The 26,945-nt window shown below is 38.9% G+C and overlaps 1 protein-coding gene across 7 annotated transcripts in view; it reads right to left on the bottom strand.

Annotated features, from left to right (window-relative positions):
- The window catches only part of LOC131443907 (adhesion G protein-coupled receptor F5-like), a 28,169-nt gene extending 4,440 nt beyond the window's left edge, over positions 1 to 23,729 (bottom strand). The window contains exons 1-34 of one of the 7 annotated variants that reach the window (XM_058613976.1): positions 23,616 to 23,729; positions 17,659 to 17,765; positions 17,053 to 17,104; positions 16,791 to 16,934; positions 16,291 to 16,449; positions 14,853 to 14,882; positions 14,353 to 14,382; positions 14,028 to 14,057; positions 13,739 to 13,888; positions 13,472 to 13,645; positions 13,368 to 13,397; positions 12,769 to 12,789; positions 12,453 to 12,482; positions 12,159 to 12,308; positions 11,892 to 12,065; positions 11,788 to 11,817; positions 10,771 to 10,800; positions 10,127 to 10,156; positions 9,836 to 9,985; positions 9,567 to 9,740; positions 9,124 to 9,153; positions 7,179 to 7,208; positions 6,236 to 6,265; positions 5,860 to 6,009; positions 5,593 to 5,766; positions 5,304 to 5,456; positions 5,138 to 5,229; positions 4,951 to 5,012; positions 4,061 to 4,182; positions 3,756 to 3,968; positions 2,906 to 3,094; positions 1,355 to 1,498; positions 1,092 to 1,270; positions 89 to 265 (exon numbers count right to left, since the gene is read on the bottom strand). In XM_058613976.1, the coding sequence (XP_058469959.1) occupies positions 89 to 265; positions 1,092 to 1,270; positions 1,355 to 1,498; positions 2,906 to 3,094; positions 3,756 to 3,968; positions 4,061 to 4,182; positions 4,951 to 5,012; positions 5,138 to 5,229; positions 5,304 to 5,456; positions 5,593 to 5,766; positions 5,860 to 6,009; positions 6,236 to 6,265; positions 7,179 to 7,208; positions 9,124 to 9,153; positions 9,567 to 9,740; positions 9,836 to 9,985; positions 10,127 to 10,156; positions 10,771 to 10,800; positions 11,788 to 11,817; positions 11,892 to 12,065; positions 12,159 to 12,308; positions 12,453 to 12,482; positions 12,769 to 12,789; positions 13,368 to 13,397; positions 13,472 to 13,645; positions 13,739 to 13,888; positions 14,028 to 14,057; positions 14,353 to 14,382; positions 14,853 to 14,882; positions 16,291 to 16,449; positions 16,791 to 16,934; positions 17,053 to 17,104; positions 17,659 to 17,760 (3,435 nt within the window). In that variant the 5' untranslated portion in view covers positions 17,761 to 17,765; positions 23,616 to 23,729. Of the gene's footprint in view, positions 1 to 88; positions 266 to 1,091; positions 1,271 to 1,354; positions 1,499 to 2,905; positions 3,095 to 3,755; positions 3,969 to 4,060; positions 4,183 to 4,950; positions 5,013 to 5,137; positions 5,230 to 5,303; positions 5,457 to 5,592; positions 5,767 to 5,859; positions 6,010 to 6,235; positions 6,266 to 7,178; positions 7,209 to 9,123; positions 9,154 to 9,566; positions 9,741 to 9,835; positions 9,986 to 10,126; positions 10,157 to 10,770; positions 10,801 to 11,787; positions 11,818 to 11,891; positions 12,066 to 12,158; positions 12,309 to 12,452; positions 12,483 to 12,768; positions 12,790 to 13,367; positions 13,398 to 13,471; positions 13,646 to 13,738; positions 13,889 to 14,027; positions 14,058 to 14,352; positions 14,383 to 14,852; positions 14,883 to 16,290; positions 16,450 to 16,790; positions 16,935 to 17,052; positions 17,105 to 17,658; positions 17,766 to 22,878; positions 22,960 to 23,615 lie in introns of those variants that run through there. The other 6 variants (XM_058613978.1, XM_058613979.1, XM_058613981.1 and 3 more) reach the window with 6 other exon arrangements.
- Between the last annotated feature and the right edge of the window lie 3,216 nt (positions 23,730 to 26,945).

Here is a 26,945-nt window from a genome sequence, read left to right as displayed (position 1 = left end):
AAGTAGATATTATATCATGTGGGATACAGTGAAGATTGTACATGCATTTATTGTTTATGGTATGTGCTCAGGAGACTCGGTCACACACCGTCATTAAGTCTCTATTTATTTCAATATTTGAAGATGTTACGGTGTTTGCAACATTGGTGAGAATTTCAACGATGGCATTAATGTTGGTAGGAGATACAACCACTTTAGCGCTCAATGCGATAGTGACGTTGCTGAGTTCTTGCAAGAATTCAGGCAGTGAGTTGTTGGTTAGGAACTGCAGGATTAGAAAAAAAACAAAAAAAAAACATTAAAGGTTACACAGTATGTGTCATTCATTTACAGTGGTTATTGTGGTGCTGCCTGCCTGAACTTATTTGAAGTCGAAGAAGGAGATGAGAGAAGGGGAAGAGCGAGCTGTGACGAGAACTTTGAATTGTGGTCGAGAACTTCAAACTGATTGAGAGCTTTGAGCTGTGATTAAGAAATTCTATCTGTGGAGGGCAGCATTACATCTCTCAGCATACAGAGCTGTGGAAATTATTATTATTTGACATTACACCAATATAGCTTTTATCCTTTAACTGTCCTCAGCAGCAAATGTAAGTGCAAGCTTGGACACATACCAGTGTAGAAACAGGTCCAACCTTAGATATTGTATGGGTTAGGGTTAACCCATTATTTATTATGTTAATTAACCTTAAATAAATATTAAGCAGGACTGAGTTAGGAGAAACCCAGTATTAAAATGCTGGGATTACATACTTTAGCATTTTGGTTAAACTTTATGTGAAATTTGCAGTGTGTATTATGTTGAAAGGGATATGTTAAAATGACATATTAAAACTAGGGCATTTCATGGTCATTATCTGCCTCGTCTTGAGCAGTTCCACTCAAATGTAACGTGCGACTACCATTTACGTGTGAATGGTGTGAAGGCATTATCAGCAGATGTGTCATAGTAACAGTGGACACATGAATGCAAAGACAACATTCTATACATAGCAGGACAGAATGTCTTCCAACCCAAGCCATACTATTAACACAAGTTTATCATGCAGCTCATCAAAATCCCCTCTGTTGATGACAGAGAACTACATCACCTGAGACTGGTCAAGCAGCTCTTTAATTGGTTTGAGGATGCAGTTTATTTCTACAGTTGCCCAGCTTCCATTTGCCAGACACGCCGCTATCCTCTGTCCCACCTCGTCTGGTTCACAGGAAAATTCCACTGTGTCATCGAGATTTCCAACACCAAAACGTGGATCGTCACATAAGAAGCCTGGAGACAAGTGAGTTTTGACATCAGCGTATACTCTGACCTGGACTGTATGAAATGCTCTGTAGTGTCTGGATGAACACTTACTTCCTCTGACTAACTCCAGTGATACTTTTTTTTTAAATAAATTTGGTGAGGTCTCCTCTTGGCAAGTAAACACAACCGGTGTGGGTGAGCATTTTGTCGAATCAGCAACGTAGGTATGACTGATTGAATTGGCTGGTTCTAACACTAAAAGACAAACACACAGTGTGAACATTCATTATTGAAAAAATGTGTTCAGAGCCGGCCTAAGGCATAAGCCCCAGTAGTATGGAGAAAACAAAAAACATATGAAAGAAATCTAGATATATATTTAGCTATCTAAACAGTGTTGAGCTTAAGTTATTTGGTTAGTTAGTTAGTTAGTTTTATTTTGTGGAGTTGAAGATTTGCCCATTAAGTGAAGATTTGCACATATTATGTTCTAAGTTTTAAAAACCAAAGCCATTAAACTGGTTTACTTGTTTAATTCAAGTTCAGTATCACCACATTTGATTTTACTGCCCTCTATGGTTAAAAGTGACACTGGTTTGTTGTAAATAACAAAAGTATAAATAATTGCAATTTAAAGTGTTACAATAGTAAGGGGTGTCAAATGATCGCATTCATTGCGATTAATTAATTACAGTCATATTTAGCACGTTATGTTTTTTAATCGTGATAATCAAATTTTTAATCTACTGTTTCTGTATGCGAGTCTTTTTGTGCTTGAGTTGTTGGGGGTGGAAAACAACAGTCAGTCACACCCTGAAGTGGACATTGGCTGTGTCATTGTGTTTGGAGGGCAAGGAGCCGAGCATGCGAGGGTTCTCGGTCCAATGAAATGAAATTTACATTTCAAAAATGCCCCCATGGCACCATTAGTAAAGGTAAGGTGATAAGTTTAGCCTGCCACGTCAATGCAAAGCACCCAGTCGCGAGTGCAGCCACAGGTAACGTTAGCAGCGAAGACATTAGCAATTTAGCGAGCCATAACAAAGCGCTTCACCAAACTAAACTGGAGGAGAAAGTCTGCGACCGACAGGCTACTTTATATGGACTTAATGTTTTATTTTATTTGTATTTTCTAATTATTTGGAGTTTGACAAAAGAACACAGCGGAGTGTAAATGGCTGTATGTGTTCAAGTTTGTTAAAAACAATAAATGACTTTGTGACCGCAATAATGTAATAATGAATTTAAATGAAAATACCTCAAGTTGAGGGCTTTTCTCAGTAATTTTTAGGTGAGATTAAAAAAATAGATTAATTAGATCAATTAATTACAGATCATAATTACTTCATCCCTAATTTTTTTAATCTCTTGACAGCACTAACAATAGTATCAATAATACTCACGCACTGGGTGGCAGGAGGGGGCACTCAAATCAAATGTATGTGTTTATATGCACAACATTGTCTCCTTAAAACTACATTCTACACAACTGAACTGCATTTGCGCCATCAAAATGATCTTACTAACTTGCTAACTCACCCTGTGGTCTTCTCTTTCTTGAGAATTATATGACTTTACTGGCTGTAGGTTAAATAACAAGTCTAATCTAGGAGAGAATGCATTTCCTTAAAAAAAATTTAATTGAGAATGTTCCAGTCTTACCTACAGGGAGAAGCTTAACCTTGTAGGGGCTGTTGACAGTGCATGTCAGTACCACACTATTCCCATCCTCACACTTCACCTTTTGTTTCATTGGAGCTACTTGAACCAAGGGCGTCACCTTGACAGAGAGCACTCCGTTGGATGTCTGTCTGAAAACGTTTCCTTCTTTCAGCAGACATGTATATTCTCCTGAAATTAAAGTGATCATTAGTAAACGTCCAGTTGAAGCCATTGTTTCCAAAAGGGATACTGCAAAACAACAATTGTGTCTTGTTAACCCCACACAAGATTTATCAACCTTCACTGATTTTAAAAACATTTTTGAGACATTCAACTTTTTTTTTTAACTAGCGGGGTAAACTTATTACTCAGGTAGCGAGTACAATTATATTCTCCAGTAAAAATTGAGAATTAAATGTTGTTTTAAGTAGACTCAGCACATGTAGCTAGCATAGCATAGCATAGCCTAGCCTAGCATTAGCACTGCAATGCCATGACAGCTAAGATAAAAACAACAAAATTGGAATAATCAGTTTTACTCTACCCATTTATTCTAATAGCAAGATAGGATTGGCAGAATGTGTCTCTGTTTGCAGACCTTTAAGTATAAGTTGATGTTTGATACTTAATTGAATAGTAATCTACTTTAATGACTACATTTCAGTGTGAACAAGACCCTATACATGTATTTGGCATTGGAGAGTCAGGCTAAACAACAAATGGTGGTTATTGGACTCACATTTGTAGATCAGAACTTCCAGAAAGGCAAAACGCACATGTATATCATTCAAAAATATAACTGAACACAGAACCAAAATTAATCTACTGCCTGTACAACTGTATCTCTTACCCTGATCAGTGGTGAAAAACCTCTCAATCGTTAAAGTTGAACTATTCCTGTTTTTTGCAATTTTGTGTAGACTGTCTGCCAGTATCATCTTGTCATTAACTTTCCACTCTATGGTCCAGCTGTCAGTGAATCCAACAACCAATGGTATGGTGCCACAGGTCAAAATCACTTTTTCTCCCAAAAAGGGTGATTGAAATGGAATGAATGTTGAACCTTTACAAAACAGATATGTATAGACAGTTATTACACAATTATATTCTGTAGAACTAGATTTAGATGGTAGAATGGTGTCCTGACTGCCTTACTCTGATAAATCATGGAATACGTTTTTGCCAGCTCTGTAAATATCCCACTTTTTAGTGCTTGAAGTTCACCCTTTCCAAAGGAACTTGCTCTTACAGTATATTCAACGATGGTGCTTCCTTTCCTGTAAAACAGAGTTGAATCAAAGTTAAAATCCAATACAGAAATACTGTATGTTGAGTATATTGTGACATTTTAGTGAAAAAGTATACAAATGCAACACTCAGTGGCAGATGTACAGAGTGTTTAGGATTGTTGCATGAACAGCGACTGTGTTGAGCATTCCACTTATGGTGCACTCCATTTGCATCCTACCTGGTTTTCTCTAACCCCTGCTGGTAATGAGGTGACACTGAAACTTAAAAGATAGAGCTTTAAATGTGACCTATGTGAAAAATGAATGGTATTAATATGCTTTTAAATGTGCTGTAACATTTTCGGGGTGCAAAAGAAAAAACATAGCCTAAAATCCATTTTATTCCCTGATGATCACTGACATTCTGCAGATTGTACCAACTCAACAAAGTTACAACTAGGTTATCAGGGCATGGGGTGGAGATAAAGTTTCATCTATCCATCTTCTATTGCTTTATCCTGCAATCTCCACTGACATAGGTCGAAAGGCAGTTAAAGCCAGGTTGCCAATCCATCACAGGGTAACTATCCTAATTACCTAATCCCCCAATAATTTTTTTTTTGGACTGTGGAAGGAAACCAGAGAACCCGGAGAACCCCCCCCCCCACACACACACACACTAACAGGGAAAAAACATACAAATTTCATGCAGAAAGGCCCTTGTTCCGACTGGGCCACGAATATAAACATTTCAAAAGCTGCAATTATGAGGTAAAACATCGGCATTACGTTGCTTTAATATAACACTTGACTCACTTGAAACTTGTAATGGTGGCTGATATGAAGGTTTCAATGGTCTCCTTACACTTGGCTTGAATCTGCGTGAGAAAGTCTCATTGTCAACATTTAAATTTGCAAAGGTGAAGTAAAGATATTTTAATTTAATAAGGCAAATTCAGCGTGTCAATATAGAGATAAAACTAGATGAAAAAACTTTACTTACAATGTTATTAACATTTTGATGAACTTCATTGTCTGGGTTGTTGTATTCATTGCTATACTCGATGTTCATGATGAGTCGAAACGTCTCTACAACTGAAACACTTCATATTACAAAAAAAGCAGGTGCATGAGAAAAACTTTTTTTCTGAAAACCTGATGTGTTATACCAGGCGTTGGCGTTGGTGGTGGCGGGGGTGTCGTCTCTATCGATGGTGTTGGTGGTGGTGTTGTCGTTGTCGTCATTGGTGTTGTCGTTGTCGTCATTGGTGTTGTTGTTGTTGTTGGTGTTGGAGGTGTTGAGATTGGACATGACCCAATACCTGCAGAGCAAAATTAGAGATTAAATCACTTAATCTCACGTAACATCACATCAACATGGGTTGATTTTTAAAAGATGAACAAAACAAAATTGACACGTTAAGGTCTACACACGCGGGACAACACAGCAGCGCTTACTTGTGATTGGCTCACACAGCTCTCCTCCGGGAGGAAGCGCATTGACGCATCCACAGGAGTCGTTCGTGAAGGTGGTGTTACTGCACACGGTGTGCTTGATACACGTGTCACATGACCAAGCAAACTGCTCCTCACAGTAACACTGCAGACCTCCATTTAAGCCTGGATAGCACACTATTAAAGACATTAAACACACACGTCAGGTCACAGAATGCACATCATTCACTGTGTGATAAAAACAGCTTTAAATCAAGCCAAAGTTCTCACCTGTGGTTAAATTTGAGTCAATGATTTGTGTGAAATTATTGATGATGAAAGAGCCCGGAAAACTATTCAGATAGGTCAAGATAAAAAAGACGTCGTCTCCTTCAAGGACGGAGACTGGGATTCTCACGTCAACGACCAAATCAGTGACCACTGTGTTTGTGGTGGAGAGCAGGAGAAAAAAACCGTCATACACAACAACAATTATGCACACCACTGCTGCTCTTAGAGCAGTCACCAAGACATGAATCATGTTCATCAAAGTTTGCTGCCTTTTCTCTCGTACGTGAGGTACTGTGTATGAACCTCAAATAATTCAAATGGCAACGATGTAGTTAATGATCAGAAACAAACGTCAGTCATTTGTCATGTAGCATACCGTTTGGTGCTGGAGGTGCTGGTGTTGTCACTATAAACAGGAGAAAAATGGCACATCACCATCACACTCACAACACTGCTGCTGTTAGTGCAGTCACCAAGATATGAATCAAGACACCGCAGTGCAGGTTCATCACAGTTTGGTCCTTTAACCTTTCTTTTTGCGCAAGTCTAAAGCTCATGGTCTTTGGTGCGTGTAACGTGTATGAACCTCATGTATAATAAGAAACTATTCCAATAGCAGTGACACTGGAACTGTGCAGTTAATGATCAGAAACACCAGAAGCTTATAGTTAGAGCTGGCTCAGGGAAACCTGAACCTGCTGTCCTCTCTCTCTCTGTCTCTCTCTGTGTCCTCATCTTGCAGGTTGCAGGATCCAGATCCACTTTCAAGGCTATTATTGTTATTATTATCCATATCATTATTATGCTATAATTAAAAGTTGATATCAGTATGAATTTTATCAACAGTCTGTGCTGCTGCTTGTATAAATGACATTGTAGTTCTATAAACATGTCATCCCTGACTCAGAACTGTCCTGTCTAAACTTATAACTTGATACAATTGTTGTGTATCTGCTCCTGGTCTCTTTTCTTCTGCCTCTACCTCACCTCCCTCTTGTCCTTTCTCCCCACCCTTTTGTCCCCTTCCTCTCCTCTGTCCTTTCACCCCAACCAGTCGAGGCAGATGCCGCACATCTTTGAGTCTGGTTCTGTCAGAGATTTCTTCTTCTTCCGTTAAAAGGGATGGGGTTTTTTTTCTCACCACTGATGCCTAGTGTTTGCTCATTGTGTGAATTGTTGGGTGTCTCTGCTCTCCATGATGTTGTCCATGTACAGTGTCCTTGAGATACTGTACTATATGTTGTGATTCGGCGCTATACAAATAAAGTGAACTGAATTGAATTGACACACACACATCCATCACATCTCATGGAGCCTACCATTTGGTGTCGGAGGTGCTGGTGTTGTCACTGTACAAAAGAAAAGAAGAGGGTAAATATGTTAATACAAAAATTAAATCTATATATACACACACACACACACACACACACACACACACACAGGTGTTAAATAGGGCCAGCGTTCACCCATACAAGCGTCTTTAGAATAACTAGTTTACAGTTATTATGTCACCAAGTGTGTGCAATGTCCAACTGAGCTACTGTAATGGCTTCATTCAGACTCAGTATTAACATCCACCGTGTGTTTCCATCCCATGACCACTTTGTGATTAAATGTCACTTCACTGGTACTATATGCAAAACCCTCCACACATCCATCATTTCTGTTTTTACAGGTGTGTTGTCAGTGTATTTACACGTGTTTCTCTGAGTGAATCGTTGAATGCAGCTCTACCATGAAAGATGACTTGTACCAATCTGAAAAAAAACTGTATTTTGTGTGACGATCACTGTTGACACAGAAACATCGACATATGGACCCTGAAAAGGGTTACAACCTCCCCCCCAAAAAAACCTCTGTATCCCAATTCTGGATCATTTTCCAATGAGGTCGGCGTGATTGGATCAATAAAGGCGTTTCAGCCATATTTGTGCGCTTTCACACCTGAACAGACTGTAACTCTGTTTACTTTATATTCAAAAAGATGTTAGTACCTGGGTTAATAGTATGATTCGACATCCGTTTAAGTAGTTGCTCCATTTTGTTTTTGAAGTCAATTTCTGACTCAGCTTCTGCTTTTATTTGTTGTCACTAAGCTGCCTTTCCTGTGTCAGATAAATATAAGTTTAATGGCTGATTTTTAGCTTTTCAGGCAAAATGACTAAATGACAGAATGAAGAGACCATGGAAATATGCTAAAGCTTTGCTTCAAAACTTCCACTGAGCAACAGTGCTCCCTGCTGTTGATCTTAAAAACTGTTGAGCAATGACCAGTGAGTATGTGATGAACAGGAGAAAAACAATCACACACACACCTGTCACCATTGTGCACATTAACAACAATACACACAACACTGCTGCTGTTAGATAAAGTTAACGCAGCAGAGCATTCAGGCTGTTTTTCTCCATTACTATATATACAGAGGCTATAAAACATATATACAGAGAGTATATGAATGTGCAATATAGAGTGGCTTATATCCTTTTTTTTTTCCAGCACAAACTTGAGGCAATCTGATGAAATTATTATTTTTTTCAATTTTCACCACCTATATAAACACACCTGAGCAATAAGTATATACTTTTTATTTTGAATCGGACCGTATTTGGAAGATTTGGAAATGCGCCACAGTTCAAAGTTCACTTTGCGCCTTTTTATGAACAAAAATAAAAGCAAAACGCTCTATTTTGTGACTTCTGTGACTTTGACTCAACAACCCATCGGATGAAAAAAGTGTATTTTGTAAAGCCTGAAGATGTGACCCGTGCCGCGTGAACACCTGAGGGTTAAATAGAGCCAGAGAGCACACATACCAGCTTTTTGTAGTGTTACTAATTTACAGTTATATCATCACGGGTGTGCAATGTCCACCTGAAGTGATGGCAACATTCAGCACTGAGTGTGGCATTAAAATGAGTCCTGACGCATTTCTTGTGACCAAATATCACTTCACCGGTACTAAACGCAAACTCTGTTTTTAAGCGGTCTGCCTGTGCAGATGTGTCTGTTGTCCGTGTAGTTACGTGTGTGTGTGTGTGTGCGTGTGTTTCTGTGCGAGCAACAGCTAAAGAGGAAGAAACTAGTGTGACACAATCGATGCCTTACTATGAAAGAGTCACAGTTGAGTGAGACATTTAAGACATTCAAGGAGCTTTGAGAGAGTGGGGAAGGATCCAGAGGGGTTATCAAACGAGGATAAGGATACTAAAACATTTACAGAATGACATTCATATACAAAAGGGAGAATAAAAAGTTTGTCATACCATTAGTTGGGGGTGGACATGGAGCGATACCTGCAGAGCAACGTTGGAGAGTGAATTATTCATGTTATATTTCCTGATTAACTTTTTTTTTCAGTTAAAGTTGCAGAAAACAAGTTCTTAATGTAGTGTAAGCAGTAAGAGTTTTAATAGCTTTCTGTTTAATTGAGTGAATATATTGTATTAGTTGAGCTCCTTGTCAAAGGCAGTAAATCATGATTGACGTCTGTCAATATAGAATTCTGCCTTCATGATAATAAGATGAATTATGCATACCTCAGAGTTCTTTGGTGTAATACTTTCCATTTTGACAGGATAAATTGACAATGGTTTCAGGGTATTCACGGCAGAATGTACAGTTTACATCGATGTCTTAAATCTTTTTTGAATAAGAGCCTTAGTTGGTGAGAATTTACGAGTTTAAACAGAATTTAAGCGGCGCTTACTTGTGATTGGTTCACACAGCTCTCCTCCGGGAGGGAGCGCATTGATGCATCCACAGGAGTCGTTGGTGAAGGTGGTGTTACTGCACACAGTGTGGTCGATACACGTGTCACATGACCAAGCAAACTGCTCCTCACAGTAACACTGCAGACCTCCATTTAAGCCTGGATAGCACACTATTAAAGACATTAAACACACACATGTCAGGTCACAGAATGCAGATCATTCACTGTGTGATAAAAACAGCTTTAAATCAAGCCACAGTTCTCACCTGTGGTTAAATTCAAGTCAATGATTTGTGTGAAATCATTGATGATGAAAGGGCCCAGAAAACTATTCAGATAGTTCCTGATAAAAGAGACGCCGTATCCTTCAAGGACGGAGACTGGGATTCTCACGTCGACGACCAAATCAATGACCACTGTGTTTGTGGTGGAGAGCAGGAGAAATGAGTTGTTGTACGTGAGGCGTATGAACTTCAAACTATTCAAATAACTGTGACACTGAAACCATTAATGATCAGAAACACACACACACGTCCATCACATCTCATGTAACATACCGTTTGGCGACAGAGGTGCTGGTGTTGTCACTGTAATCAAAATGGAAAAAAAAGAAGGTAAACACATGAAAACAAATCAGCAGCACACAAAATACGTTCCAACATGCAGGGTAAACAGACCCAGAGTTCAGCCATACCAGCTTTTTTAGAGTTGCTAGTTGTACAAAATGATCAATAATTTGACTCCTCCACTCCAAGAATTTCTAAATAGTCCAACAAAGCAGCACAAGAATGGAACACCATTCCAGCACACATCAGCGATTTAGATTCATACCATTCATTTTCAATTTCACCTGAAAATAATGTCTCCTACACATATCAACAAATTTAGGCATTGTTATTATTTTCAACGCATGCCTGACTTCTCTTGCTTATCTCAGTTTGTCCTTATGTCTTGCGTCTGTCTTATGTCCTCACATGTTGTCTTAGTGTTGTTTTGTCTGACTATGGCAGTTGTGTGTTGTTCAGTCCTTGTTTGAATAGTACTTTTAACATTGTATTTCACGTTTAGGTCGACTATAGGAACATCTGTCTATGGACTGCAGATGAAAAACAGCCTTCTGTCAAGCTACAGAAAAGTAAATTCAGGTTCCGTGTCCCTGTTCACTGAATCAATCAAATAAATCACATCTCATGGAGCATACCATTTGGAGATGGAGGTGATGGTGTTGTCACTGTAACAAAACAAACGAAAACATGAATACAAATCAGCCGCACAATATGATGAAATGTTTTCCTGTAGTGAAAACATCCAGGTTAATAGGATCTATCAGTGTCAAATTCAGGTCCATTTTATTTTTTTAACTAGGTAAAAATTAAAGCTAAAATAATCATACGTAATTGTTTTGTAAGTGTACAATCACCTGATCGAATAAATTATTGTTTTTTTTCCAAAATAACCAAGAATGAGCCTTTTATATTTATACCAGGAAAAAGGAGAGCGTGAGGTAAGGGACATGCAGCTTCAACAATGAGCTGTATAGGTTTGTTAATCACTATTTATCGTCAAACTCATCAGCCTGCGTCAGCATAGTGACATTTATTATAGTAGTTTTGTTCCACTGTGAGTTTGCAACATTCATTTTAGAATAAGAACCTATTTTGTTGCCATTTATACTTTAAAAAAACAAAAAAGTTGGTGCTGGTGCTGTGTTACATTAACAAACACAGAAATAAAAAAAAATATAGGAGTAAGGAGGGCCCGAGATCAGCAAATAAATAAATTTTAAAAGATAATAATATCCATATAATAGTATATAGTTTCATTATATTAGTATTTATTAAGCTCTTGTTGCCTTTGTCAGGTTAAAATTAGTTACTTGTCATTTTAGCTTTGAGTGAATGAGTGTACAAAATCAACATGGAATTATGCTGAAGTGTTGCTCGTATCAATATTTTCTTTTGTCATGTTTGCCGAGCTCCAGCGCCACCTGCAGGCAAAATCTGTTTCTCTCTGACTGCATAATCCCACCGACTGAACCTTCAGTTTTTTTAAACGTCACTCTTATGTATAAATACAGCTTCTTTATTTTTAAATATGATATCATGACCATTTTAATTTAAGAGCAAAGGAGATTTATTTTTGCCTTGTCCCGAAAATATTAACTGAAATGATGCAAAATAACATGATTTGGTGAAAATAAAATGAAATAATGTCGTACCATTAGTTGAGCGTGAACACGGAGCCACACCTGCAGAGCAAGATTAGAGATTAAATCATTTTCACCACATTTTCCTGGTTGACATCACGTCAAGCGGCGCTTACTTGTGATTGGTTCACACAGCTCTCCTCTGGGAGGGAGCGCATTGATGCATCCACAGGAGTCGTTGGTGAAGGTGGTGTTACTGCACACGGTGTGGTCGATACACGTGTCACATGACCAAGCGAACTGCTCCTCACACTGACACTGCAGACCTCCATTTAAGCCTGGATAGCACACTATTAAAGACATTAAACACACATGTCAGGTCACAGAATGCACATCATTCACTGTGTGATAAAAACAGCTTTAAATCAAGCCAAAGTTCTCACCTGTGGTTAAATTCAAGTCAATGATTTGTGTGAAATCATTGATGATGAAAGGGCCCAGAAAACTATTCAGATAGTTCCTGATAAAAGAGACGCCGTATCCTTCAAGGAGGGAGACTGGGATTCTCACGTCGACGACCAAATCAATGACCACTGTGTTTGTGATGGAGAGCAGGAGAAATGAGTTGTTGTACGTGAGGCGTATGAACTTCAAACTATTCAAATAACTGTGACACTGAAACCAATAATGATCAGAGACACACACACGTCCATCACATCACATCTCATGTAACATACCGTTTGGCGACGGAGGTGCTGGTGTTGTCACTGTAAAACAAACCAACGAAACGACATGAATGCAAATCAGCAGCACAATATGATGAACAGTTTTCCTTTATTGCAAACATCCAGGTTAATAGGATCTATCAGTGTTAAATGTAGGTACATTTTATTTTTTAATTTAAACATAATCTCCTGTTGGTCTATCGTGCGTGAACCTTGGGGTAAACATAACTATTTACAAACTGTTTGAATGTGAAACCACGCAAGTGTTTATATTCTACTGTGTTAATGATCAGAAACACACGCGTCCTTCACATGTCATGTAGCATACCATTTGGTGCTGGTGTTGTCACTGTAAAAATAAAAAGAAGAAGAAAAAAAGTCAGCAAAAATCAGCAGCACAATGTGATCAAAATGATTCCCTGTACTGTAAACAACAACAGCGCCCTCTGCAGGCAGAATTGGTTATTTGATCTGTTTCTCACTGAGGGTTTCTTTTGAACAGAGGTTTATAAATGTAGGAGCAGCTTTAATGTGTCACATAGTTTCTGACTTTTCATTATATTTGTGTCTGTTAGGTTTTTGTTGCCTTTGTCAGGTTAAAATTAGTTACTTCTCAATTTAGCTTTAAGCGAATGAATGTACGGAAGCAACATGGAATTATGCTGAAGTGTTGCTCAAATCAACATTTTCTTTTGTCATGTTTGCCGAGCTCCAGCGCCCCCTGCAGGAAAAAAATCTCTTTTTGAAATGTCACTCTTATATGTGTGAATGTGGCGTCTTTATTATTATTATTTTTGAAAAATATTATATCATAACCATTTTAATTTAACAGCCAAAGAGATTTCTTTTTGCCTTATCCCGAAAATATTAACTGAAATGATGCAAAATAACATGATTTGGTGAAAATAAAATGAAATAATGTTGTACCATTAGTTGAGCGTGAACACGGAGCCACACCTGCAGAGCAAGATTAGAGATTAAATCATTTTCACCACATTTTCCTGGTTGACGTCACGTCAAGCGGCGCTTACTTGTGATTGGTTCACACAGCTCTCCTCCGGGAGGGAGCGCATTGATGCATCCACAGGAGTCGTTCGTGAAGGTGGTGTTACTGCACACGGTGTGGTCGATACACGTTTCACATGACCAAGCGAACTGCTCCTCACACTGACACTGCAGACCTCCATTTAAGCCTGGATAGCACACTATTAAAGACATTAAACACACATGTCAGGTCACAGAATGCACATCATTCACTGTGTGATAAAAACAGCTTTAAATCAAGCCAAAGTTCTCACCTGTGGTTAAATTCAAGTCAATGATTTGTGTGAAATTATTGATGATGTAAGGGCCCGGAAAACTATTCAGATAGGTCCTGATAAAAGAGACGCCGTATCCTTCAAGGACGGAGACTGGGATTCTCACGTCGACGACCAAATCAATGACCACTGTGTTTGTGGTGGAGAGCAGGAGAAATGAGTTGTTGTACGTGAGGCGTATGAACTTCAAACTATTCAAATAACTGTGACACTGAAACCATTAATAATCAGAAACACACACACGTCCATCACATCTCATGTAACATACCGTTTGGCGATGGAGGTGCTGGTGTTGTCACTGTAAAAATAAAAACAAGAACAAAGAACAAAAGGGGAAAAAAGGAAGGTCAGTACAGGAAACAAATCAGCAGCACACACAAAAAATTTAATCTTACTATGGCAGTGTGTTGTTCAGTCATTTCAGTCAAATTCAATTTTTAACATTGAATTTTACGTTTAGGTCGACCATAGGAACGTCTGTCCATGGACTACAGATGAAAAACAGCTTTCTGTCAAGCTACAGAAAAGTGAATTCATGTTCCGTGTCCCTGTTCACTGAATCAATCAAATAAATCACATCTCATGGAGCATACCATTTGGAGATGGAGGTGATGGTGTTGTCACTGTAACAAAACAAACAACAACATGAATAATAATATGATGAAACGTTGTCCTGTGTTGCAAACATCCTACATGCAGGTTAACTGAAGCTGGAGTGCTCCTGGTTCAGTGACTAAGATTTAGGTTGATATATATATATTTTTAAATTTAGCAAAAGCCCACGCTAAAATAATGGGGTGATTTTTGTTGATATATAAGTGTAAAATTAATTGATTGTGTATGAATTATTGTTTTACATTAACCCAGCCTGAGCCAGGAGCATTTTGGACCACCATGTGTGTACACTGGGAAGAGAAGAGTAAGGTGAGGGACATGCAACTTCAACAATGGATGCTGATACATTTTTCACAAACTGTACCTTTAACAGTGATCTTCATAGGTTTGTGGTTTGATTAATAAATGAATACATTAATAAATAAATAAATACATAAATAAATAAACAAATAAATAAATAACATCTCATGTAGCATACCATTTGGGGATGGAGGTGATGGTGTTGTGACTGTAAAAAAACATACATGAGAACAAATCAGAGAGCACCTTATCAGTGTCAAAGCTCCAGAGATTAATATTTAAATTAAAAAGGTTTTTATTTGGCAAAAAATGAAGCTAAAATAATTATACGGTATGTAATGAATTACTAAATAAATGAATAAATAAAGCTCCTAATTCCTGTGTTCTTATTTCTAGACACACCCCAATGTGTCAAACCATTTCACTGCCGGAGGTGGTCGAGTCGCTTCTGTCACGATAAGAAAAAGTTTCAATCGTGAAAAAATTTTAAATGTCTGATGTGCCAATGACATATGTTTCAAAAACTAATACAGTATTATTGAAAATATACATGCAAAACAACGTTCAGTCTCACACTAAGAGATGGCTCTGGTGACATAACCCTAATTATCCTGTGAAAACCAAGCTTTCTACTATTAAAAACGTTCTCAAATGTGCACCGCCATTGCTTCCCAAAGAAAACCATTTTAATTGAGAATATTTTACGTCACAACTATTTGTTTATATTTGTTATACGTGTCCATGAATAGCACCGACGTATACCCGGCTGCTTTTACGACATGAGCCACAACAGGAGTAATCAGAAAAAGGTGTGGCACCTATTTGACAAGGAAGCCAACTGGAAACCTGTTGTCTGCACGCGACATGTTGTTTCATTGGAACCACTGAAGGCTACTGAAGGCATGCCAAAGAACAAGAGGCGGTATGGATTTTTCTTACAGGACGAAGTTGCCGTTTCACTTTTCTGCAAACGATGGGAAAGGTGACATTTGTATACTCAAAAGAAAACGATGACATATGGTGTGTAAAATATCCATACATCTGCAAGATAATCCACCAAGCAGTAGACCACAGTTCAAGACCAATCAGTCATTTGTTGATTTATTCAAAGCTTTGCTTTCAACTCTGTGGCTCTGTCCCTCATTCCCTTGGTTAAAACAGGCCCCAGGTCCCAAAGCACCACGGAGAGCCGAATGTGGCACAACCCCAACATTTTTTCTCTAACTTAAAAATTTGAGTCTGCTGCCAAATCTGATGATGGTGGTAAGGAAGCAAATGTTGCTCGGATAAAACCCGCTTGTAAACCGGCAGTCATCTTTAGACTGGGAAAAAAATTGCGCAAGAAACTGAGTCTGTTTCAAAGAAAGAATCACACAGACTTTGAGGAAATCTCTGGAGCCCTGGAGGTGACATAGACGGATTTGTTTTTTAAAGTGTGCAAACGAGATAATAATTGATTGGCTAGAAGGGCTCTCCTCCGATTGGTTATTTGATTCATCCATTTTCTACCGCTTTATCCTCCACAGGAGGGTCACGGGGGTGCTTTGCCAATCTCAGCTGACATAGGGCGATCGGCGGGGTACACAAAACAAGAACAATTTCCCAATCAGGCATACCTGGCTGACAGTGCTGGCCGTCTTCTGGAAGAGCGTTGATGCAGTTGCAAGTGTCGCCAACAATTTCATCACAGGCTCCGTAGGTGATGCAGTTGTTATACGACCAAGCCAGGCTGTCCTCACATCTGCACTCATATTCGGTCATATTTGAAGAACACACTGTGTCAAGAGAAAGCAACAAGAAGATTTAATTATGTGGGTGCTGTCAGCCAGTCCAGCCAGCATGTCCATGTGGGCCCCATAAGGGTTATATTGGGGCTGATAGTATGGGTCCTGAGCAGGTTTGTCTGTGGTTTCCATGGTGACCCCACCCGTGTTTGTACCCTTTCCAATCTACATGGGTACGACATGGTTATTAAATGGGTATGGTCTTGAAGTGGACAATTTATGCAGGTCCTATACTATGGTGTGTTCCCCACATGGGAAGGCAATGTGTGCAAACATGGGTTTTTGGGAGGTAATGTATTTAACCTCATGGCAAACGAGTTGGGCTGATTTACCGGAAGTGGCTTCAGCACTGGAAATTATAACACTGCCATCGAGGACTGAAAAGACAGGATTACTAGACAACAGTAATCTGATCAGGTCCAGGTCAGAGGCGTCCACCACAGCTTGGACTATGACCTCTCTGGTGTTTATGGTGGCTGGGAAGACAGACAGACACAAGAATAGTCAGCATTATAAGTACACTGGCATACTGTCAGTCGGCTGCTCGCCAACACAGTCCATACATTCTGTTGATTTCACTACGACGTGACTCACACACTCTCTTTTCTCTGGCATAACTGTGTGATGCTTTTGTCCCCAGCAGTTCCTGGGGGAAAAAAAATCAACAAGGTTAATTGTACACTTGTATGGAATTAGATTTGAGTCCATTGTTTCAAACAACACTTTTCATGAAGCAAACAGCACTTTTTGAGAAGAAGCAAATAAAATATTGATTTGATCATTTTGTTCTTTGCACTCCCTGATTTGTTCTTTGTGCCATGGTTTTTGTTTAGCGTTTCTGACCGTGGGCGGGACTTGGGAAGCTACCTGCTGATTGGCTACTGAGTTTTGAGCGCTCAATTGACCAGAAGTAGTCACGGTCTTGTCGCTGTCCGTCTGGATCTCGTCGTATTTTCATACAATAATAAATTGTTTGCTTCGTGAAGTGTTGTTTCAAAATATTGACTCATATCTAATTCCATAAGTGTGTGTATATATACACATATATATACCGTGTTGAAATACTAGTAATTAAGTAATTTATTTTTATTGGTTAATGGAGCCACAATTCACTGGTTGCAGTATCATATGGTACAAATCTGCAACCCTAAATATTATTACATCAGTTTTTAATCTGCAATGCTGGATTATTATTCATACCTTGAAGAATGTATTCAGAGACTCTCTGTATCCTTGGTGCTCCAGACTGTAGAATATGGCCAGAAGAATAATCCCGTATCCTATTGCTTTTGGTAAAGCCATCCTGCCTGAAGAAAACAGTAAACCCAGTCATTTCACCTCATTAATTCAATCACAATTAATCTATACATATATATTAAACATTCAAATCAACTGTGTATGGTTGTTTTGTATTGTTTGGTATTTATTTTTACATCATGCTGATTGGGGGGTTGATGCCTTTTCTCTCTCAACACAATGTAGCATTTTAATGATTGGCATCTGCCAAAACCAGGTTTTAGTTCTCATATTGACCATATCATCTTCTTTTTTTTCTCAGCCAAGGATTTCTTACATTAGCATTGCATAAATAGATAAATAAATAAATGAATGAATGAACAAATAAATAAAAAGATTCAAAATAATGTGTGGGTAATGTGGCCACCCGTACATTCTTGGAATAATTACCAATCTGTTTTAAGTTGGTTGAACTTGAACTTCAACTCAAAATGTTTAAATTGTGAAAATTGGCTGCATATAATGTTGATATCTTGTTAAGCAAGCATACAAATCCTGATTACTTTAACTTAACCAGCAGTTTCAAACGAAGTAAATGTAAGTGAAGTTGAGTATTGTTTTTTAAATAAATCCCCACTTGTTTTACCTCATCTGGACTAGTACACTATGAAAAGAAAATGGTTGACAAACTTAAAAAATATCACTTAAATTGACAATGCCTAAATGAATTAGAAGGTATATGAAGGCCACTTTAGTTTGAATGAAGTAAATCTATTAAGGCTTTACCAATTTAAGTGATATTTTTAAGTTTGTCAACCCTTTTCATCAACATGCAACTCCCACATCCACCCATTCATTATTTACCACTTTATCCTTCACATATTTCCCCTGCTTCTGATTTATCATTTGTAGTCTAGGTATCACTGCACCAAGCAATGCACTTAAACTCATACTAAATCACATACACTCGGTCCAGATTTACTTTTTCTTTTTCGTCTAACATTAGACTGATCCGCACTTCACCACTGCAAAATCACCACTTGCAATTGAGGCTTTTATTTTGAAAGATATACGCCCACATCTGGGTCATGTGTCTCCTGTTCTGAGTTGGACCACGTGATTTTTTTTAAGGTTGAGAAAACAAGAAGTATGATTCATTCTTCAATCTAAAATGAATAAGGAGAATGTGTTGACGGTTTTTTCCCCCATCTTCCAATTAAAAAGGAATTACCAGTCATCAAATGTTATACCTGAATGGGCTATGACACCGGTGGCTCTTTGTAATTGAGCTATAATTACAGTTTCATTCCTGTAAATCCATTCCTGCTGCTGCCCGTGGTGTTGACAGGTTCACCTGTAGGTGTGTTACTTATTGAAACAATAGTCCCCTACTCTAAACGCTAAAAAAAATAAAGTAAAAATACAGTGCTTGCATGATTACATGAAATACGTGTGACACACGTACAGGTAGCAGTTTGGGGTTTGAAGTAATGTTCACAACGTACCTGCAGTGCAACAATTAGATCAGATACAGTTTTACAAAATAATCCTGAGAAACAAGATAATATCCCTAATAATAACAAACTGTAAAGTATATATTGTTTTGGATTTATATTAAGTTATGTTGCCTTTTTCACTTGCACATTAAGTTTGATATAATATGTTCTTCTATCTTCTATTAAATCATTATAATCATTTTAAATAAATTGTATAGCACATAGAACATATTAAAAATCGAATGCCTCAACTAGTAAACCAATTATTTTAATGTGGGGAACTGTACTGTGTACAAACTGCCATCCAGGTGTCAGCCACAGCCCCGAGAACATTACCTGTCCAAAGTCATGGTTATATTTCTAACAATAAAACCTTTTTTTATTTGTATTTAAGTAAATTGCAGGATGCTTTAGTAAGAAGCTGTGCATCTGCTCGTCCTGCAAGTATTTCATAACAAAAGCCTTGTTGCAAGATTGACAATAATGCTTTTACATTAAAATGGACACACAAAGAGTTGTGTTTGTGAATATTTGACAGATATAAATACTAGTTAAATAGTCGATACATTTGTCACCCTACTGGTGTTACTGGTGTTACTGGGGCTCTTAATGGAATTGCACCTTCTCATTTTAAACTGGAAGGTTGAGGGATGTGAATGGCTATGGAAGATGTGCGATAGAACACGTGCTGCACACATGAATGTGTGAGTGAACGGGAGAATGGCAAAACTGTCGTGTAAAGCAGCTCTGAGTGGTCATCACAACTAGAAAAGCACTATATAAATTCAGACCATTAACCGTCTACTGCAGACGTTGCAAACTCCCGGCCACATGCGACCCGCCACTTAATATCAAGTTTTAATGGGTTATTTCTGTCTGTTTTTGCTATTTATAGATTCAATTTGCATCATGACTCTGTTTTTATTGTGAACTATATGTAGTTCCAAATCAAAGGAAACACTTTTATTGAGAAAATCTGTCGAATACCGTCATGGATTTCATTATTGTGATTACTTTTCTATTTATATGTTTATTTCGGTCATGACATTTAGATCACTCATCACACAATACACATAACCGAAAGGGAAAGCGGGAGAAGCAAAAGCTTATCTAGTCCCGCCCCCATTATCATCATACATTTCATAGTTATTATTATTATTTTATTTTTTTTTATGACATTTGACAAAGAAAACATGTTTCAGCATCAGGTAGCACTCAGAGATATAGTCTAGCTCTGGACAGTCAAATCAGACTCCATGTGTGTCTGTACATGTGTCCATGATATTCCGTCGCGAGTGACAGTCTCAACTTGTTGCCTTGCATATTCAACTTCCCAAAAGTCACAAAATAATCCAATCAATAGAGGTCAATGCATCATTTTTTTTTTCTCCCTTGATGGAATATCGTGATCTCTTTTAAGAACTCATTCGCCCACTCAAACTGAACAGCAGTTTTTTTTGGGGAAAAAAAAGTTGGACTTTATTTCATATGAACGGCCCCCACTGACCAGACCAGACACCCACTGGCCCTCCCGTGCCATTTGAGTTTGAGACCCCTGATCTGCTACTTATCTCTGTGAGACAACTCCCAATTTACTTTTAACAACAGCGGATGGAAACACACATAAATACACATTCTCCAGTTTTAAAGTGATTTCACAAGCAGAGGCCACACATCAGCTGCAGTGGGCATGGGGAAACAGTTGCTGGGGATCGGCAGCAGCTCCTGGGCTGGCAGACCCTCCAAGTGTAAAGAAAGGAATAGAGAAAAGGGGAAAGGTAAAAGTGGGAGTGCGGTGTATGAGAAGCAAGGGGAATGATTGAGGTGTGGTCCCATGGCCTGCAATCAAAAGGAAGACATTTCACAACACAAACATGCTACTCTGGACGTACACAGATCTTTATGACTTTACCAAACCACAGCAGAACCAGCATGTTCATATTTGGGCATTGGCGACAGGTCAGAGCTGGTTTAGCTGTTTCCCAGTCTCCTGGCTCACATTTAACACTTACCAGACAGTTTGAGATTGGCATCAATCTCCTTATCTGGTTTTTGGCAAGGGAGCATTGAGTACTTTCACGCACGTGAACCAGTTTTTCTTTCTTGTTCATATGTTCACATGTACTGTACTCGGTTCATGTTTCCTGGTGTTGGCATATGTCATTAAAAATGAGATGTCAAGCTCTGACTCTCGGGCAAAATCTGGGTTGCTTATCTACCAGTAGACAGTAGTGCTGCATTCCAAGATGGTTTGTTTAGGCTTTGACGACGCTTTGATCGCATCACTAAAGTGGCTCATCGATGTTTTCTTTTAATTTTACGACTGACAAAGTCACCAGTGCTGTCATAACGTCCCAATTAGACACTCTGGCTTTGTCTTACTCCAGTTTGAAATTGAACTTTCCTTAATGTGCACTTTGTCAGTTTGTGATAGTAATTTCATCTTAAACAAAAAAGGGTGATTGTTAATGTTGTCTCACACATTACTGAAGCATTTCAAAGCTGTCAGCTGTTAGATGACCCATATGCCCTTTTTTGCTGGCAGATATTTTGACTAGTCACTGTTGGAAAATCACACATTCAAATAATGAAATGAATGTTCGCTGAGTTCCATTTAGCTTCTGCAGTTCCGGGCTGCATGCTGGCCCTCTGCCACGCTTACACTAACTGAACAGTACACACACATACTGTATGTATATGCACATACTGTAGGTTTGGACTGCATTCCATTCATTTTTACAGCCTAACTAAAGCATTGTCCTCATCATTAACCATAACAACTTAATGCCTAACATAACCTTAACCTACAATTAACCATAATTCAATTATAAATGAGGTTCTGCCTCATTAGGACCAGGTACTGGTCTCCATGAGGACTACAGGTCGGTCCCAGAAAATCTCCTGAAGAGGTGAAGTTCTTCTTTCATTCATTTTAACAGCCTAACCAAAACATTATTCCTAAACATAACCAGTTTCTCTTTAACTGAACCACAATCCACGTCTAAATGCCAGAGTCATGAGTTTCTGCCTCATTTAGGCCCAAGCAATGTCAAGGTTTATATCACAGAAAAGGACCACAACTATATATGAAAGGTCTATGTTGCCTCTTTGTATTTTTGCTGTGTCTAACCTGACTGGGTCAGAGGACTTATAACTCAACTGTGCAGTCCTCTCAAAGGTCAGCTCTATGTATCAGCAGAGAAAGGCCTCCAAAACCCTTTAAATATCCTGACTCTGGGACTCACAGGCAGACTGACAGAGGACGCCCAACTGTTAACATCTACTTGTTCATGTTCGGCATTGTCTCAGGTCTCCTCAGATCTGAGCTCCCAATAAAGCTTTTCAACTTAACTCATCTCTGACTCTCTCTAAACTCCATCCTTGGTCGGCTCACCTGATAATCAAATCTCAGCGACACGGCAAGGCACGTTTATTTGTACAGCACTAATCATACACAGGGCAACGCTTTAGAAAAGCATAGAAACACATTAAGAAAGTCACAGAATACAAGCAAGACATTCAAATGACATTATAATCACAAGAAATAAAAGTGATTTGTCATTAAAAATGCAATTAAAAGACAAGAATTAATTGATAACTAAGATGATTATTAGAGAATTTAAGTAACGAGCTGCTGTAAATGATCATTTTCAGGCCTGATTTAAATGCGCCGAGAGTGTGAGCAGACCTCAGGTGTTCAGGAAGTTCGTTCCACAGGTGAGGAGCAGAATAACTGAATGCTGCTTCACTTTGTTTGGTTCTGCATCTGGAAAACACACAGTAAACCTGTCCCTGATGGTCTTAGGGCTCTGGATGCTTCATAGGGAACTAATAAGTCTAGGATGTATTTTGGTTCAAGACCATTCAACATTTTGAAGACCAAGAGTGAGTGAATACTATGCTTTCACTCACAGGAAGCCAGAGCAGTGATCTGAGGACTGGTGTGATGTGGTCCAGTTTCCTGATATTAGTCAGCATCATTCTCGACCAGTCGTAAGCACATACAAGCAAACTCTCGATGTTAGGATTTAAATTTAAAGTCTGTGTTTTCAAAGCTTTTTTTGTATAAATGCATCATTGTCTGAGCCCAGATTTGAAAAAGGTTTAAAAAAAAAAAAAAAAAAAATCACAAAACTTTAAATTACGATACATTTGCACCAAGATTAAACATGATTGAGCATCTGCATCTCTTGCCTACTTTCCCTGTCCCTTGCAAAACAGCATTTGTTTGGGGCTCTTGTGAATGAACTTGTCTGAATCTAAATCCTCCAAAAGAGGCTATCAATCTAAAAGTCAGAACATGTGCTCCTCTTTGTTTCCCATCCCATTTTTTCTCTCTCTATATTTAGCATCTCCCATTGTAGTTTTTCTAAAGGCATGAGAATTAAGCCATAACAAGTAAAATCACTAAACATATCCATTTACCTGTTTTTGTTCTCGCTGCAGAAGAAAAGGGCTCCCGTCAGGAGGACATGATCGTTTTACTTTCTGTCTCGCGATTCCCAAACACTTTAAAAGATACCGTATGAGAAAACCTCACCTCACCTTGTTGGAATTCCTTGCCTGAGTCACACACGCAAACACTTGCCTGGCAAGTTAAGTCGCATACTGATATACTTGGTGATTAAGTGGCAGGTGGTTTATGATTTTCACTGTGTACACACAATTATTGTGTAGTGTGGCCAACAGATGGTAGGGGTGGGTTGGGACAGGAGTGTAGCTGGAGGGAATTTCACTCGCTCGACGCTGAAATAAGCAACTTCTCGAGCTTAATGTGCACGATGTCGCAGATAACCTGTATCATCCGTGTTCATACGGGTCCCACAGCTCGTCCGTTTGTCCTGCTGCTTGACACTGAGTAAAAGCACAGGAGATCTCACCATCGTCCACTGCTGTGACCAAAACAGCAGAGTCCCAGATGTTGCTGTTGTTGTCTGGAAGTGAAAAACCACAGCACAATGAAATGACTTTACTTACTAACGTATTCATGAGTGAACAATGCCTTTCGCTTCACTTAGCACTTTTGGTATTTGGTATTCACAACTGAGTTAATTAGCAGATCAAGTGACTCATCACCTTATTTCATCACAACATTAAAATAAATGACCGCAAAAGTAGCTCAGGCCTCCCTCTAAACTCTGGGCTTGCAGGCAGTCACGCCCCAGACTGCGCTGTTTTGTAAAAATAGGAATGTACATCCACAATGCATTCAAAAATAAACGTAAAATGTTCATTTCAACTATAATTTCTGTCATGTTGAACATTATATTTTTGTCTTTTCCAATTCCAATACAAAACACACAAATACACAGAACAAGGCACACTGATCAGAAAGAAATAGTGACATGCTTTGGGTTTGGCGGACAGTTGCTTATTATATTATATGTTAGAGGACGACTGACGTCTGTAGTACTTTCTGTCTCCTGTGGGTTGGGCTAATCCAAAATACTGAAAACAAGGGGACACACGCTGTGATCTGTGGAACAGGGGTGCTCTGAAAACACCCCCATTAGCACCTGGTACATTCCTTCAGATGAAATCAAATGAACCATAGACTGTATGAAATTAACACGGCAAAAAATCGACTTATCAGAATTTGAGTCAAACCAGAACGTATCGACTGATTAATCGACCAGTCGACCGGGACATTACAGCCCTATATATTTCCCCTTAACTATGTACGTCTGTTTTTCCATATAGCGATACATTGCAATAATCCCTTAACCCAACTTTGCTTGCTTGGTCAATGCACTGATTTCCAGGTGTCATAATATGACCATTGTCTTCTTAAACTTCCTAAATGCACAGTTCTCTGGAAGAGCATTAGAGTTGTACTTATTTCCTTCCAGAACTCTTTGGATAATGGGACATTCCCAAAGACAATGAAAAGCTACCCTCATGTAGGCCTACACCACATTTGACACATACATCAGGCGTGTTCATTTTGAACATTAAGTCATCATGTCTTCCTCTTTTTCTTCTTTGGTGTTTTATAGTTTCCTCCTGAGCATTTCTCGACCTTTCTGTATATCAAGGGTTAAAATAATGTGCCACTTTATTCAGAGGTGACTTCTATTAAGAGGTGATCAAGTAGACGCCAAGCACATAGCAATCATTGTTATGACAGGGCTTAAAGGAAGGCTGATATGACAAAACAATAAAAAAGACAATGACATCTGCTTGTTTGTCCTGTTCCTTTCTCTCTTTACAGTAAATCCAAAAGGCATGGCACTTTTAAAAGCTTCTGGCAAGCTGCCCAGTTCAAGGTAGGACTATTATATTACTGCCTTATGCTGAAAAGGTTCACCACACCCAACCTCTGTTTCAATTAAAGTCTTAGTGGACAGACAGCTTAAAAGGTTGGAAACGGAACCACAAGGCAGACTGTGCACAAAGATCCTCTCTTCAAAGAGGAGAGGGGGATTTTCCTTGAACACCTGGGCATTGAGTGTCAGACAGCCATCGTTGTTTCTTTTACCAGCGACTCATGAGTCAAACTACAATCATCATCATCGTCTGACTTTTTAACTTTAGTTTAGACAATTTTCTGATAGATTGACAAAATGTTGACAAATCTCAAATTTTAAGGGAATGTTGTACAAGTTCATTTAAAAGCATCGTGTGAGACCAGCTGTTTAAGATTCAGTTGTGACATGTCGGTCTAAACCAAGGGTGTCAAACTCATTTTAGTTCAGGTGCACAATTTGAAGTTAAAGTGGGCCGGACCAGTAAAATAACAAAATAATAACCTGTAAACAACTAGAACTCCACATTTTTACCCCTCTGTTCTACATTAAATGAAGTACCTTTTTTTTTTCTTGAGAAAAATAAGTGCAATTTCAACAATATTATGTCTAAGTTTATCATTTACACATCACACTGAATCTATACAGGCACAAACATTTAGTCACAGGTATCTGGAAGTGGAAAACAGTATTTCACATTATGATTAGATTCTAATCATAGTGTGAAATGTTAAAGGTGACATAGACCGGAAGCTCCAATTAACGCTGCGTTTGTGTGTGTATCTGCGTCATTACCTCGTTTATGAAACCCTAAAGTTTCAGAACAAACAGTTCAGCCACTGCTGAGAAAATAGTGTTGTATTGTTTTCCTGGGCTCTGCGAAGCGGATCGACACTTCCTTAATTTGATGTCGTCATCAGAAATCCTCACCACTGTAGCGCCTCCGGGTGCGGGCACTAGTCCGGGCACATCCGGTTGCGTACATTCAACCGCAGAAGAAGAAGAAGAACTAGTCTCATTGTAGCTGCTGAGATGCAGAGCATCCACCGTGCCAGAGGGGGAGCTGTGTATCTGAGAGCTGGCCTATCTATTACGTCACTTCCAGGTACCTGGCCAATCACAGGACAGTTGTAAAGCTCTCGTTGGCTGGCCAATCACAGCAACTGTTTGGTCTGAAACAGCGCGGCTGACGAGAGCGTCAGTGAGGAGATATTTTGATCGGCTCGTTTGCAGCGATTAGGAGGTTTTTAATCATGAAAACATGTTAATATATGTAAGTAGACCTCCATAACTAACATATATGTGTGATACAAGCATTCGATGTCACCTTTAACACATTTATCCTGCGGGCCAGATTGGACCCTGTGGCAGGCCGGTTCTGACATGCGGGCCATATGTTTGACACCCCTGGTCTAAACCAAAACTAAATCCAAATGATGGCAATAATTCTACATCCCAGATTTATGCATTTGTACATTATTTGCAGGAAAAATCATTGAATTGTTTCATA

This window comes from Solea solea, chromosome 17 (assembly GCF_958295425.1).
Source record: "Solea solea chromosome 17, fSolSol10.1, whole genome shotgun sequence".
Lineage (NCBI taxonomy): Eukaryota > Metazoa > Chordata > Actinopteri > Pleuronectiformes > Soleidae > Solea > Solea solea.
Note: the sequence above shows the minus strand (reverse complement) of the source record. Positions and strands in the feature narration are given on the sequence as shown.